This window comes from Lichtheimia ornata (genome assembly GCF_029851405.1).
Source record: "Lichtheimia ornata isolate CBS 291.66 chromosome Unknown scaffold00040, whole genome shotgun sequence".
NCBI lineage: Eukaryota > Fungi > Mucoromycota > Mucoromycetes > Mucorales > Lichtheimiaceae > Lichtheimia > Lichtheimia ornata.
Window position 1 is genome coordinate 209,889 of NW_026695360.1, and position 16,509 is coordinate 226,397.

At 43.8% G+C, this 16,509-nt stretch overlaps 3 protein-coding genes across 3 annotated transcripts; 1 reads left to right on the top strand and 2 right to left on the bottom strand.

The window, feature by feature from the left end:
• Positions 1–568: 568 nt before the first annotated feature.
• O0I10_007964 (uncharacterized protein) lies at positions 569–2,687 on the bottom strand (the record flags this gene model as incomplete). Its single annotated transcript, XM_058487971.1, has 8 exons — positions 569–757; positions 829–968; positions 1,024–1,318; positions 1,390–1,857; positions 1,935–2,173; positions 2,236–2,300; positions 2,358–2,441; positions 2,500–2,687. 8 exons carry the CDS (start codon positions 2,685–2,687, stop codon positions 569–571), a joined length of 1,668 nt encoding a protein of 555 aa, XP_058341309.1.
• A 6,070-nt stretch (positions 2,688–8,757) lies between these two features.
• On the bottom strand, positions 8,758–12,175 carry O0I10_007965 (uncharacterized protein; the record flags this gene model as incomplete). Its single annotated transcript, XM_058487972.1, has 3 exons — positions 8,758–10,244; positions 10,303–10,718; positions 10,782–12,175. 3 exons carry the CDS (start codon positions 12,173–12,175, stop codon positions 8,758–8,760), a joined length of 3,297 nt encoding a protein of 1,098 aa, XP_058341310.1.
• Positions 12,176–12,965: 790 nt separating this feature from the next.
• On the top strand, positions 12,966–14,735 carry O0I10_007966 (uncharacterized protein; the record flags this gene model as incomplete). The annotated part of the gene is made up of 8 exons (XM_058487973.1): positions 12,966–13,055; positions 13,126–13,233; positions 13,288–13,457; positions 13,515–13,791; positions 13,857–13,943; positions 14,005–14,186; positions 14,238–14,400; positions 14,460–14,735. The coding sequence occupies 8 exons, from the start codon at positions 12,966–12,968 to the stop codon at positions 14,733–14,735; spliced, it is 1,353 nt and encodes a 450-aa protein (XP_058341311.1).
• Positions 14,736–16,509: the final 1,774 nt, after the last annotated feature.

Genomic DNA, 16,509 nt, shown 5'->3' on the forward strand with positions numbered 1-16,509 from the left:
GGCGAGTAATGTGATGATGCAGAAGCGATGTAGTACAGGCGCATGTAAATGTCCATAACCAGCTCATTCAGCGATGTACCAATTGCGTTCTTGAACACTTTCCCACATGTCGTTAGGCTTTCCCAAACCAAAAATCCATCTTAGATGAACCACTAACATTTAGCAAAGTCAACCAGCGTGTACTTTTAAAGATCAAAATCATTTCCTGGGACGTAGTAGTTATCGTGTATGACGCAGCTGATGAGTATCCTTTATGCCGCAATTACCATCACGTTTTGGAGCAGCAGATTATATAGAGGCTCAGCTACAATGGATCGACCATCGCATAGTGGATACTTATGGAGGATGCATGTTTAGCTTGTCGTTGCCATGGAGACGCCGAGTAGCAGGATGTCGAGCTATGGAGATCGGCAAGCATAACCAGGTTGTCAAATTAATCCCGCTCCTTACAGCTTGGTTCTTTGTAGACCCAAATGAGGAATTGTGTTGCGAATGGGTGATCTTTTATTGCTCGCTTTCATTGTGCCGTGCTTTTTATTCAATCATTGCTATGTTACTTTTATGCAAATCATTTGTTGTTGCTTCTAACGTCCACGTTCTTCATGTACATCAACGCGAGTACCGAAATGAATGCGATGCTTGCCAAGATGTAATAAGCTTTTTCCAAGGATTGTGCCAAAGCGTCCGAGACAATGTGCTGTACTTCAGGTGTAAGCGTGTTTACCTTATCAATGGAGGTGCGAATGAATTCAATGAGCTAGATAGCGTCATTATGATGAGTATAAAGAATACGATATTGAAACTTAATATTCCCGCTAGTGTTCCCACCTTATCAGCGTCATCACCATTGATCCTTTCTCTCAAGAGGATTTTGAGATTCCCTTGCACAAGCGTGGAGCTGAGAGCCATTCCGAGCAGTATACCCATATAACGTGTCATGACATACATGGATGTTGCCGATGCAATCTCTAACAATCATGGTTAGTGCTATGACAATTGGATTTGCCTTACATTTTATCTTACGTGGTTTGGGTATGTCACTTGCAACGGCCGTGAAGAGTGGGACTGAAATAGCACCAAATGCTGTTCCTGTCAAACACATGGATGCCACGCCTGCGAAATGGGGTATAGCTGCAACTACCCATTTCCCAAGGATAAAGGCACATACGATATAAAGCGCTGCCATTGCCATCAAAAAGTTACGAAAATGTCCAGTGCGTTTGACGTATTGCCCGGCAACATAGCATCCAACAAGCGTTGTGATAGATCGTGCTGTTAGATAGAGTCCTGATTCAGAAATGGTGGATCCATGTACTACCTTTGGCTCATATTAATACGTGATACCTCACCCCTTTCCAATAAATGGAGCGATCATGTATCCATACTTACTGTTAGGTATTGTGGTAAAAGTATAAGGATTCCACTATCGCTGGTACAGTTGCCTAATGCTGTGATGCACGTGGAGATGACATTTCGATTGGACGCTGTTTGAGGTCTTAAAAGCCCATTGTCTCCTTGTCGTCTTTCGTAGATGGCAAAGGCAATGAATACCAACAATGATCCAAATAGCATTGTTACGATGAATGGATCATTCCAATCATGCGTGTTGCCGCCTGACATGAGAACGATAGCAAGAGCAAGGATGCCAATGGTCAAGAGAAAAGCACCACCAAAATCAATCGTTGTGAGCTTTTCCCATACACAGGTATTCTCCTTTGGAGCGTTGTAGTTGTTTAATCGAAATGCATAAACGTAGGTGATTGCCAGCACCGGTACAATGTTGAGCTGGAAACAATAGCGCCATCCCACCATGTCGGTGATCCAACCTCCAAATGGGGGTCCTAATATCACTGTAACCTGAATAATTCGTCAACACAGCTCATATTCATGCACCTGGTGCTTTGTACCATATTCCCACTCCATCCAATACTCACTGTTTGTGACACATTGATATAGGATTGGTATTGGCTCGATTGCTCAAGCGGAACAAGATCATGGATTAGGATGCTTGGAAGGAGCACCAGGCCACTTCCACCAAAACCAGCAACTGCTCGTGCAGCTATCATTTGAAGCATTGATTGGGATACACCGCATCCAACAGAGCCGACAAGGAAAAGCAACGAGGTAGCAATCAACACTGGTTTTCTTCCAAATGCCTCTGATAATTTTCCCACTGAGATTATAGAGACATGTAAGTACGCCATTGCATATGAAGTCATCCTTTTCTTTGAATACCCAATGGGAGTGCTGATAGGCAAGTGAGCATGTATGCACTAGTGATCCAAGCTGCAAGATTGGCGCTACACAAAAGCGATCAATAAACTCCGCTGTTTGCTCTCTGCATTCACATATTATACCTGCGAAATTCGGTACCAATATGGTTGAGCACAGTGACGCATATTGAGGAATCCAGCGTGGTGAGACCTGCACCAACAGCTAAGCTATGTAATGAATAAGGTTGGTTGGTTTGCAAGCATGATTATCGAGGGCTTTATGTACCAAAGGGTCAAAATCGGTAAGCTGATACTTCCAAGCTGAGGTTTGTGTTGGTGGTTATTATAGCTGGAACCCGTCAAGTGGCTGTTTTGATCATTGTCATTCTCGTCGTCGCTGGTAGATAGAATTATGGTTTGATATGACTGTGATTGATGATGATGCAGTGGCTGCTCTTCATCTGTGTCAGGCATTGGAACGAAGAAGGAGTGGAAGACAAAGCGGCGTGCTTTCAAAAACCCTGAGACCCTCACATTTTTTACTGCTGTGTCGCCCAAAAATGGCGTTTAACCTTTTTCGTCATGGACACACAATCTACGCTTGTCACTCCCAGCAACCTGTCTCCTTCCTCCCAACGCAACAGTTCCTCAATCCACCCCTCGTGAACAATTGTCCTGCTTCAACCCATCATGTCAACCCTACGATTGTCTTGATCCGATTGTCTTTGACTGAATGGCACATTCCACGGCGTGTGCACCCCATACAACACCCGACGTTTTCTTGACAACACTCCTCTCCCACAACCAATCGTAACAGCATTCATTCCAGCAGCTGCTATTGGCAAGGTCGTTACTCCATTACCTCAAACAGCATTCGCAACCTTGTCACTTTACTACAACACACGTTCTCTTGCTCACTTTTACAACAACCAAAAACGTTACTTGCAGCAACATGCCTTGCAGCCTTTTCTACGTGAACAGCAACTAGCCATTGTATAGAAGCAGCTTTATTTACGTGTAGCAATTTGATTTAATACGTATGGATCCCTATGGATGATACCATATCAACTATCAACTACTATTACAAGCATTCTTCACCTGGTTGAGCTGCGATGGAAAATGATCAAGCAAGTGATTGGCCAACAGCCGGATGGGAAAAGGAAGCACGTCAGCAAGCGATCACAGGAGTTCTTCATATCGACATGTTGGACTTGCAATGGTTATGGATGGATGGATGGATCCAATCAAGCAGAGTGCTAGGTGATCCTGAAATGTCGTTTTGGCTACTTGGGATGTCGTCAGCAAGAAGGATGGATCATGTTACATGGGTGCGGCTGAGGGTGACGATGGATTGGATGGAATACGTAAGAGGGCTTATGTCTTGACGAAAGGCGGCTTGTTGCCATGGATGATATTGGGATGTTGAAGTCAAGACACGCACAGCAACTAGTTTGAGATCGTGGATGAAGATGCTTATGACGGCAGCAACCAAGGATACAATGACACAATGATCCCCGCTGATTCTATGTGATCCACTGATTGGTTTCTGGAAGGGAAAAGAGGATAGAAAGGTGAAAGTTGGAAAGCGAGATTAGATCGACTATATTACTGTATCGAGACACTTTTGTTCCTTTCATCATGTACATTCATTAAAGCTTACTTGTTCATATACTGCTAGACCATAGACTGTGGCAATTCTCAGTGTACTGTATAGATGTTTAAATAGACGCTTGTATTTTCAAAGATAATAAATCCATAGTAATGATACCCAACAATAGTGCTTGCTACAGAAGATTGTTCCATTGTAAGCTCAAGTCATTACGTTTACGAAAGAGTGAGCTCTGATACAATGTGATACGAGTACATACATGTGCTTTTCCCCTACGACAACCTTCGGCATGCGCTTGTATGTATAACTTTGCATAGGAACGTATCCTGGAGAGAATAAATACTCACCTCTCCTCATACTCTCTGTTGCATTGATCATTTTTGGCTGGTTAATCATACCATGGCTTTACTCGAAAAGAATCCCATGAGGTCTACCATAGGCGGATCTTCTATAGGGGGAGGATTCGTTATGCACTTTCCGCCAATAAGAACTCTTCAAGCCCTGCCCTCAGCCTTGTTACACAAACAAGTCCCTCTGCATCTTTGGCTACTACATGACGATGACAAACACCACCTTCCATATAGCATCACGCTTACAGCATATGTAAAACATAAAGGTGCCTGTATTTCTAAACTTTACAATGAAACGTGGGTTTTTTAATAGAGCAATGGCCTCGGCTTGGCCAACAGCACCTTGGGTGCAAGTTTCACGTTGATCGTGGCCAATCCCAGATTTCGCAATGTCGCTACCAGCCAAACTGGATCTGGGGGTCGACCTCTTCGTCGGCGACGACCAAAAAATATTTTTTTGGGCTAGTTGCGACATTGAACGTGAAACTTTCTCACAAGGTGCTGTTGGCCAAGCCGAGCACATTGCTCTATTCAAAACCCCACGTTTGATTGTAAAGTTTGGAGATACAGGCACCTTTATGTTTGTAAGCGTGATGCTATATGAGAAGTGGTCTTTGTTCATTGTCAAGTAGGTGGACCCTGGCAGCGCAAAAGATGCAGAGGGTCGTGTTGTGTAACACAGCTACGTTTGCATGAATGAAAGGGTCAATGTATAATTACTTTATGGATCATCTAGGAACAGGCATGTATTGCTAGCTAACGGCCACTTTTATCCAATCATCATTGTTGCGGGATCCACTGCATGGGAACGATGCCCCTGCTCCAGACATTCATTTCCATGATTAAAGTAGGTTGATCCGAGCTGATTTGACTGAGCTGCGGTCAAAGAGAGATTACATCACTCCGGACATAAAGCACGCTCGATGTAGCTCAACCGATGTAATCTTGTGTGAGCGTAACTCAACCAAATCAGCTCGGATCAACCTACTTTAATCATGGAAATGAATGTCTGGAGCAGGAGCATCGTCCACCTACAATAGAATGCACAAAAGTTGGGAATGCACAAAAGTGGCTATTAGCTGCCAATGTATGACATAAAAAGTGAGTTGCGGTACTATCATGCATTGTCCCTGAAGTCCTGACTTTTAGCTGAGTTAACAAACTTACTTGCCTCTTTTAGCCCTCCAGGGTCTAGCTACTTGGCAATGAACAAAGACCACTTTCATATAGCATCACGCTTACAAAATTCAAACTTAATGGGGGGAGCGACAGATATTGAACTGCACCTTGTGTAGTAGTTTCACGATCAAGCTTGCCGATCCAGATTCCCGCAATGTCGCCACCAGCCAAACTGGATCTGGGGGTCGACCTCTTCGGACGACGACGACCAAAAATATTTTTGGGCTGTTTGCGACATTGAACGTGAACTTTCTCACACAAGGTGCTGTTGACCAAGCCGAGCACATTGCTCTAATAAAAACCCCACGTTCCATTGTAAAGTTTGAGATACAGGCACCTTTTATGTTTGTAAGCGTGATGCTATATGGGAATTGGTCTTTGTTCACTGTCAATCAACAGGACCCCTGGCAGAGCAAAGATGCAGAGGGTCGTGTTGTGTAACACAGCTACGTTTGCATGAATGAAAGGGTCAATATATTACTTTATGGATCATCTGGGAACAGGCATGTATTGCGCTCGGATCAACCTACTTTAATCATGGAAATGAATGTCTGGAGCAGGAGCATCGTCCACCTACAATAGAATGCACAAAAGTTGGGAATGCACAAAAGTGGCTATTAGCTGCCAATGTATGACATAAAAGTGAGAGTTGCGTACCTATCATGCATTGTCCCTGAAGTCCTGACTTTTTAGCTGAGTTACCCAAAGAGGTCCTTCTGCCTCTTTGGCTCTCCAGGGTCTAGCTACTTGGCAATGAACAAAGACCACTTCTCATATAGCATCACGCTTACAAACGTAAAGGTGCCTGTATCTCCAAACTTTACAATGAAACGTGGGGTTTTTATTAGAGCAATGTGCTCGGCGTGGCCAACTGCACCTTGTGTAGTAGTTTCACGATCAAGCTTGCCGATCCCAGATTTCGCAATGTCGCCACCAGCCAAACTGGATCTGGGGGTCGACCTCTTCGACGACGACGACCAAAAAATATTTTTTGGGCTGTTTGCGACATTGAACGTGAAACTTTCACACAAGGTGCTGTTGACCAAGCCGAGCACATTGCTCTAATAAAAACCCCACGTTCCATTGTAAAGTTTGGAGATACAGGCACCTTTATGTTTGTAAGCGTGATGCTATATGGGAATTGGTCTTTGTTCACTGTCAATCAACTAGACCCTGGCAGAGCAAAAGATGCAGAGGGTCGTGTTGTGTAACACAGCTACGTTTGCATGAATGAAAGGGTCAATATATATTACTTTATGGATCATCTGGGAACAGGCATGTATTGCTAGCTAACGGCCACTTTTATCCAATCATCATTGTTGCGAGATCCACTGCATGGGAACGATGCCCCTGCTCTAGACATTCATTTCCATGATTAAAGTAGGTTGATCCGAGCCGATTTGACTGAGCTACGGTGGAACAGCAAACATGTCAATTCTTGAAAGACAGACCCTGCGAATGTCTCCGTCTTTCAAACTTTTGGACGCTCCCATTCTAAATTTTCAAATGCAGCATGAGATCTTTATTAGAAAAAGCTGATCAGCATGCTCGAGAGCACCCTTGTGACCAATTTCCAAGTTGGAAGTGGGCAACTTCGGGGCGGTGGACCGTCCGCTCTTTTGTTCCCATCATCTACCATTTGGACGCCCCCGCATTTTAAATCTTCACAATGAAGTCCGCGACTTTTAAATGAATGAAGTTGATCAGCATGACTCAGCGAACCTTCTGACCCGGTTTCACGTTCGAGATGGGGAATATCATGATAATACATACCATTTCGATAGATCATGAACCCGGCGCTGACCTACATTTCCGATTTACATAGTAAACCCCACATTGTACTCTCCCATTCCAAATTTTCAAATGAACATGAGGTCTTTTTTAGATCAACATGATCAGCATGTCCCAGGGCACATTGTGTGAAAGTTTCACGATCGAGTTGGGCAATCTCAATATCAAGGATTGATGTACAGTGTTCATGCATTTATACAAGAGGTGTCCAACCCATTTAATTTCGGCTTCTTCTACTTCAGCTTCTTCCCTCTTCCTCCCATTCTCAACTGTTGGTGCATTCAAATATACAACTACCACCTGCGAGCGATTGTACTGCTTCAACCCATCATGTCGATCCTACAATTGCCTTGATCCGATTGCCTTTGACTGAATGGCAAGCCCATGGGCGTGTGTACCCCACTACAACACCTGCGTTTCTTGACACTTCACGTTCTCTTGCACACTCCTCTACCACGACCAATCGTAACAGCATTCATTCCAGCAATTGCCATCAGCAAGGTCTTTACTACATTGTCTCCAACAGCGTTCATTACTTGCAGCAGCTTGCCTTGCAGCCTTGTTCACGTGGACAGCAGATAGCCACATTGTATAGAAGCAGCTTTCTTTACGTGTATCAACTTGTTTCAATACAATCGAATTCCTATGATGGATATGGATATGGAAATGGGTACATGGAATGAGGGGTCTGGACATGTGCAATACGTGGAAAAAGAGCGTTGTCAACTTGACCATTAAGCTTGGTGCATCATCCTGAACGATTGGGTGCATCCAATTCTCGTACTTCACATCATGTACACGTAGCAGCTACTATCATCATCCTTTATGCAACCTGTCAATATCATGTACAGCCATCATCATCCAAATCCATGACTTGGCACGCCATGCATCATATAATTCGCCATCATGCACCTTTGCACAATGCTCACCCAAAGGATAGACATCTCCCCCACCCAATTGAAGCAATTCGTTGTACACTTCTCGATCTATCTCTTGTGAATGATGTTGGGATTAAAGTATAACTTTCACGAGTACGAGAGATGCGTTGTCAACCATTTGTAAGTGGAAGAGACAGTACTTCTTCTTGAGTTCCGCCTCGTTGTGTGTGTGGCACTTGATCAATTGTATTATAGAATGATTTATGGTATAGCACATGCATGATCGGAGAGGAAGATAAAGGGTCTGATTGATTCATTGTATCTTGAACAAAGTTGCTTGTTTGGGGTGACCAGATCTTGTCAATAACATTGTACCACACGCTCCTCTTATGATTTCGATCTTTTGGATACACATATAGAATAGGAGATGTTTGATCATCCATAGCGGATATGCAAATACTGTCAATCACTTGCCATGGACAATAGATGATATATAATGACAATGTTGATGGTTGAGAAATGTTTTATGATGCATTTACGCTATTATAATACATGGGGCATGGGTTATTCTTATCCAAGGGATATAGTCTACAATTAAGCTGAAGGGGTGCTTCAAGTATATAGGAGAGAGAAGAATGCATAAGATAAAAGCAGATAGATAAAAGCAAATCATATATAGTAGAGAAAAAAGAAAAAGCTTAAAGCATGAGGATAAATGCTAATAAGCACATTGATGCTTAGAACAAATAGAATTGGCCTGTGCGGTATACGATGCCATCACCTCTGACAAGGAGCAAGGGAAGTTTTCGTTCACCATCATGCTCATCGACTGTGATGACTGGGCTTGAGAGCAAGTCGTTTAAATCAGGAATGGAGCAAACGAGCGCTTCACGTGAACGATACTCAGTGCGAGGAGCCTTGATGTCACCAAACCACACCGACAAATCACGAGTAAGGTGTTCACCAGCGAGTGTGAGAGTATTGTTGTCACTTCTTGCTTGCTGTGTATTGATATTTGTTGTGATGGTGGGGAAAGGTGTAATAGCTGATCCATTCTCAGTGCGTAGGAAAGGTGAATTGATATCGCCAAGAGGTGGAGCTGCCCAAAATGTGTAAGTAGCACAATCAGTGCCCACAATGGTCCAAACAGCTGCATCTGATACATCTTCAGTCCAACATGCACCATCCGTATTAGCTTGTGTTGTACTATCCACGCTGCCACGACGATCAGCCACACTGCCACGACGACCACCACCAGCCACTGCCGAGACATCGCCTAGCGAATTCACACGACGTCGATGTGCAGCTGCAGTTGATTGTTGTAATTTGGCGGGTAATGACATAGGCTTGACAACATCACATGACACACGTCTCTTGCGTATCACCTTGCCATTGTTTTCTTCCGATACAACAAATTTATTGGATGTCATCGATTGCATTTGCTGTTGTTGCTGTTCAAGCCAACTCAAAGGGGATGCTGTGGATTTTGGTGTTCCCGTTACGGCTGCTCGTGGTTGTTGTTGTGAAGTGAGGGTACGTGCTGATGTTGTTTTATGCATACCAACCACATCATTCAAGCATGCAAGGTAAGTAATAGGCTGGCATGATTGTGGTAATTTCCATTCTGATGACATGCGATCGATGCCATGTTGCTGGTGTCGATGGTATCCTGCCTTGTTGCTATGTGCAATGGATGGATCTTGCACAATTTGGAAAGCGATCTTGTGAAGCTGTGATACAGGGTCGCCAAGAGCTTCGTCGCCACATTCACCACCTGTGGTGCCTGACAAGTCGTCCAACTTATTGCCGCCCAATACCATGCTTCCCTTGTCAACCTTTCGAATCACCATCACGGGACTAACAAGGCCTGTTGTGACACATTGTAGCACCACAGCTTGATTGTAGTGGATAGCAATGGGTTGTTGGTTGGTGTCGGCTTGCAATGCAATGGCTGGTGGTGGTGGATAATTAGGATTTGTTGGATGATGCTTACGAGGCATTTGTCCCACATCAGGTGCACGAGATGTGTCAACAATCCAAATCACAAATGGATCCCAAGAGCCAGTACGTGCTACAAAGCATGTTCCATTGCCTTTGCCATTGGCGTTGCTATTGCCTTTGCCTTGAACTGGTACATTGTTGGATACGCCGAGGTATTTGGTGGATACTGTTTGCGAGCGGATACGATTGAACAATGAAATGGTCGTACCATGATGAATGCACACTATTGATTGTATGTGAATAAAAAGTACCAAGGATAGCATACACACGAGAAAACTTACATTCCATGTTCTTGACGCTTTGTCGTTTCTTGCTAGGTTTGCTGATAACCTTAATACCCTTGCTTGCCAAGGTACCAAGTTGAAGGCCGTTCCCGAGCTGCATCTTGACCATGACTTCAACACGCTTTCGCTTCTCGTCGGCATCATTGATGTGGAGATGCTTTGATACACATTTGCCACACATGGTTGTATCACCCGAAGCAGCAGCAGAGGCAGAGGATGTGCCATCAAGGATGTTTCCATTTGCTGAGTACCATTCAAGGACACCTGACTGGCTATTAGCTTCACCGGAAATGTGGATTGTCAATTTGGGAGGTGCCAATGCGCCAGGATAGAAACCTTGTGGGCCTTCTTGACGATCACTCGCCCACCAACAAGAACCAGAGAGAATAGTAGTCGGCGGTGGACATAGAAATCTAATGGAAAAAGTAAGTAAACAAGTTGGCTACAACAACAACATTAACCCGGCCACTATTTACCTTTTCTCCGTTCCATAGCTTTTTTGTGCAACCTTGCTCGTCAAAATCATGATAGTGCGTTCACCCGAACCAGCAGGGTCGTTACTCATCAAGTATTGCTGCACATGGGGCTTGAGGATATTGGCCGTGTTCACCCCTTGCATCATACGTGCTGCAATCAAGCTACTTTTCGACATGCGCATAGGATGATCAGTGCTGTTTGCCCAAGAATTGTTGTTGTGTTGCTGTTCAGATATGGTTTCATCTTCCTCAAGGATGGTGGGATGATGATGCTTTTTGTTTGAATGATCAAATGCATGAGCTTGCATAGGAGTGATAGGTGGTGAAGGTGACATGGATGACATGGATGAAGTAATGGTATTCGATGGTGATGTTGGTGGCGAAGTTCTCGACTTGCTGACACGGCGTTTAGCCACCGTAGAGCGGTTTGATGACTTTTCAGGCGTATGATGATGATCACCACCCATCATCCACATGTTGTTAGAAATAGCTGATGGTGCAATTGTGCTTGATGTGCTGATGGGGATGCTGCTACTTGTGGCGGTAGTGGTGGCTGCTTGCTGATGATGTTGCTGCAACAAGTAATCGACCGAAGAATTAGATGGTGATGATGACATGTTCAACATGTCCTCAGGTCGTTGTTGATTGTTCTCTCCACCATCACCATTCAAAGGTGTGGGCGTTGTGAAGGATATTGCACCTGATGGAAACAGGAGTGGCGCATCTTTATCTTCCTCAGCATTGAGTGCATCGAGAAAACTGGGTGTGAATAAAGCTGGCGTATCCGGGGAACCTGTTGATTGCTGTTGCAATGGCAACGAGGTTTCCAATCGCAACGACATGGCTCGCTTGTGTGGTGCTGGAGGTGGATAGGAATCATTGCTTTGTTCACTTGTGCTGTTTGAAGACCAAGACGAAGGGAGTTCAAGGAGCTGTTGGAGACTAGCATCGAAACGCCGAATATCGAAATCCTGTTTGAGATTGTCAAATGAATGATAATCCATTTCCCCCACAGCAACTGAATGGCGTCGGGAAGCGGACCCTGATAGCGGGAGATGAGACTCGAGATTATATTGGTCGAAATCAAAGCTATGATCAAAGTTGCCATTGGTCCCAGAAGCAAAAATGGAATCCAAGTTGATGTCGAAATTAGCAAAGTTGCTGCTGCTGTCAAGTGTCATGTCCCCTCCCGTGGACGAGGATGGAGGCATGTGTGTAGCATTGGTCATGTTGTTATTGTTCGAGGATGGTGAGCTGGGGGATGAATAGACAAACTCTGACCAAGCAGCTGACGATGACGTTTTCGAGGTATCCATGGAAAAATCTTGTTTTCGTTTACGTGAAATAGGTTGATCAGGAATAAGGGTAGTTGTGTTATTAATTGAAGATGTCATTGTATAATAAAATATCGCCAGCGATGATGAATGAATAGAAAGGAATAGAAAGTGTGCAAAAAAGAGTCAACGGAAAAAGAAAGGGAAAAGGAGGGGCAAGACAACAATTTAAACCAGGTATGTTACACGAATGCGGGCGCTAGTTGCTTTGGATTGCCGAAAGCGACCCCACATTTTGTAACCAATGAAAACCAATGCTCGTGGATTGTATCCATTTTTGCCTGAAACAGAACATGTTGGTAGCGTATAGCAATCATTGCTCGTATTCACTAGAGTCTCGGATATCGGTTTTATTAATGCAGCAGCACTTGGTCACGAAACAACAAAAGCTATCGAGCATGAAGGCATTTTCATCTTCCCCCAACTCTAAAAGGGTCGACACATGATATACTTTTCCACCTGACCCTTTCTCATATTATTCAGCCTAAGCATGGTCTATCTTATCGTCGCACACAGATTTACCAGAATAAAACGGGAAACACCGTGAAACAGAAATGGGATGTGTCATTGATGTGGTTCATCTAGTGAACCAATCATCCAGAAAACAGTTTCTATTTGCCGTGTCTTTTACCATTACTGCGACTACAAAACGAGGATGCCAAGACTAGACTCTTCTACAAACTGACACAATGGGCGTCTTTCATGCAAACATGATCGACCCACACACACGCAACAAGGATGGCTTGGGCACAAAGATGGCTCATTTTATTAATCATTCGGTATTTGAACAAAATGTGGACATGGCGTCATAGCCGATTTCGCGGGGACCGTACTCGCATTGGTCTCTCGTATGGATATCACTCTTTGTACTTCATGCTGGAATGCGTTGGGGGCGTTTGATTACGCTGCTACCAATAGGATCCTAGCACGCCTCTTACGTGTGAGTAAGACAACTTGAATCAACGATCTACGTAGTCCCATTACTGACAATGCATGGTGCTGTCCCAAAGGTATACCAACCCATGAGCAATTTGCTTGGTCGATTGAGCAACTGCGAGAGTCTTTATACCCAGCTATCCTTCCTAAAGCCTAAATGGTACTATGTCCGAAAAGATCCAGTAAGTTGATACAAAAGGGTGGGGGATCAATACATGTTGCTTATTTCAGTACAGCTGCATTCTCTTTACACTTATCTAGCCGAGGACGCGGCGAAGGAAATAGCTATTCTTGAAAGCAATTCCGGTGCTGCTGCTGCTACTGGGATCAATGATATCGACACGATACTCGATGTTCTAAAGGCACTCACTGATGTTTGCCGCATACGGCAATCTTTAATCACTTTGTAAGTGTGTAAAACTATCATTATTCAAAGGCAACTACTAATCCACGAGATTCTTAGGTATCAAGCTATTGGTGCAGCTCAACATCCTTCTACGTTTACGACCATATTACGAGATTTGGAGAGTTGCAAGCAGACCTATGAGAGCATGGATAGCGATCGCTTGGGACTATTGGGCTTAGGGATCCGTAAAGAGATTTGTATCTTGCAATCGCTTCTCAAGGCTCGACAAGCAATCATTGATTATGCTTTTCAAGAATCATGCATGGCCGTATTTGTCTGTAAACAACAATTGAACGATTGGAAGGTTGCATGTCAGAATCAGGATTATGCAGAAGTGAGTCGTTAGTTTCATCGGCAGCTGAAAGTGGTGTGCCAAAGGTTAAGACATTCTTTTATTAGAAATTTTCCGCATCAGGTTTACAAGAAACAAGGAACACAACCAGTAGTCTAAACTGGCGAAACGTGCTATTTGGTGGATTGTCCGATGTAAGAAATCCAGATGCAATAGAAATGGGATGATTTAATTAACAACAATGGATGAATTTAGACCCCAAAAACGGGTGACAACTGGCCCCACAGCATTCGATGGTTCACCAAGTACCTCGACAATTTGATTGCCAAGATGACTTTATATTTCAACAACATTCTCTTGGCCAAGGAGCAGATCTTGACAGAGGATGATGCAGGGAAGGCTTTATGGAAAGGTATCAAGATCGATTACTACGATCAGTAAGTGTTACATCCAAGTTACTTGTATTCATCGTGCTGATGGTGTTACAGGATATCAACTTTCCGTAAACGGTTTGGGGCTCATTGCATTGGTCTTATCTACGAGGTGACACCTTCCGTACCATTTTATCCACAAGGATATGTGTGCTCTGGAACGCCGTATGAGCCTCCTCAAGGTATTCATTCATTTCCTTTCATTTATTGTCATCCCAATGTAAGTATGCAATAATAAATCATTGAGTATGCCACGGTAATCTCAACGCTTGTTATTAGCAAACGCCCAAAGAACATATGCCCAACATCATATCCATCATCCAAGGAAGCCGTAACAAATTGAATGATCCAAAGGCCGGCCCTGTTTATTTTTACGACAACAAGATCACTAGCACGTATTATTTGTCGCGTGTGGATGAACGTGTGGTGCTGATTGTCATTTACCTGGAACGTCATGTGCACCGAGAAGCGGCCACAACCGAATTTATGACGAACATGGTGATCTCCCTCCGTGAAACGAGTGTTATTGGCGACCTCTCAAGAATGGATTACTGATGGACCCAATGTGCTGACTTGCCATGACACACACATCACTTAGGATCAATCAAAGCGGAGATTGCTTTCTCAATGGCACATCATCTCGATACCGTATGCAGTAATAGGAGCCTAGTGTTGGTCACTTTAGTAGTAGGGTGCTGAGCACTTGAATAAAAAAAGTTGGGTACTTCCCGGCGATGGACTTTAATTTGTCGCCTTGCATGATCACGAAAACCAATGATTCAAAATGAGATATTGCTACTATCGGGTAAATGATCAAGTTACTGCTTTCGACACAGCACATGATCTTATGGATGCCAAGGAGCGAGTACAAGCTTTTGGCGGGCAAAACTAAATCGATATTGGGGGACAAAACGTTTTACATGATATGATGGTTTGGAGAGTGGGACACGTGTCTACCCCACATTTTCCGTTTTTAAGGTTTTTGTGTCTGCCGACGTGTGACAGCCATGGGAAATAGGTGGGTTCTGGGCACCATGAACTAGGGTGCATGGGCCCCCTTCCTGAATTGGACTTTTGCATAAACAAGCTTTCTTTGTTATCGCCCACACCGATTTGATAGTGTCATTAAAAGATGTCATGTGCTCAATACAAGCGATTTCGGTGCTCTCATGACCGATCCTATACGCTAATGGTCTTCAAAAAGTAATCAACAAAGATTCTACTACTGCTGCTGCGCTGCGCTGTCATATCTTTAGAAAAGGAAACCAACATTCACACACTTGTACACCGTTCCCAGAGAACAATGCACATGTAACATAGATCCCCCTTACCCAATGTATACCCAGGTGCCACATATCATTAGGGTTATCGACGCATTGATGATTGTGATTACCAACATCCTTCCACACGATCTCGCTCAAAAAGGGGACGTGCATGTTGTACAATACACAACGCTCTCCTGGAACCGCCGAGAATTGGTGTGTGTTTCTTTTCGTTATCGATAAAGCATTGATCATGGTACATAGTTAAACGGGTCATTATTGTTCTTCCTCGCCGTAGTGATGGCCTATTAGCAAGCAATGATTAAGGTGGTAATAATAATATTAAGCGGATAGGTGATAGATGACCTAGAATCTTCTAACGGGTGTTGCTATCCTGCTATTATGTATGTCATGGATTGCATATAGCCAACGTCCCTATATCATTTGTATTATAGCCCAACATCAAGTATTTTATACGTATGATGTACCTATCACACATTAGCCGTTTATGCATGGATGCTATGTAGGAGACAAGGATCGATGAAATGGGATAAGTCGAAAGAGCCAACTTCAAACGACAAAGCTTGCGATATACAATGAGACGAGTTTTCATATTGTGCCTAAATGGCATTAGCATTGCTTGTATGTGGGAGCAGATACGTGTATGTGATTGAGCGCGATCACTTGTATCATGGGCCATGGGACGTATAGCCATATATCAAAGTCATAGTAACGCTGACTCCGCACTACATAGCGGTGAGGGGTCGAAGTTTGTCAAGTGAGCTTCTGAAGCCTGCACGTGATTAGAAAATCAAAGAGTATGTAAAAGGTACCAAAAGTTTATTTGTTAAGCGCGCAAGCGATTTATGCAACGTTCGGTATTCTAATATCACGTATATGAGGAATAGCTATAGATTTAAAGCCACTGCATTATTGGATCGTTATACAGCAAGATGGATTTACACCACCAGCATTAATATTGGTCAAGGAGGCAAAGCCCAATTTTACTTGAGACTAAAAGCAACCACTCGTTGTTGGGTAGAATATGACACTGACAAACTTTATGT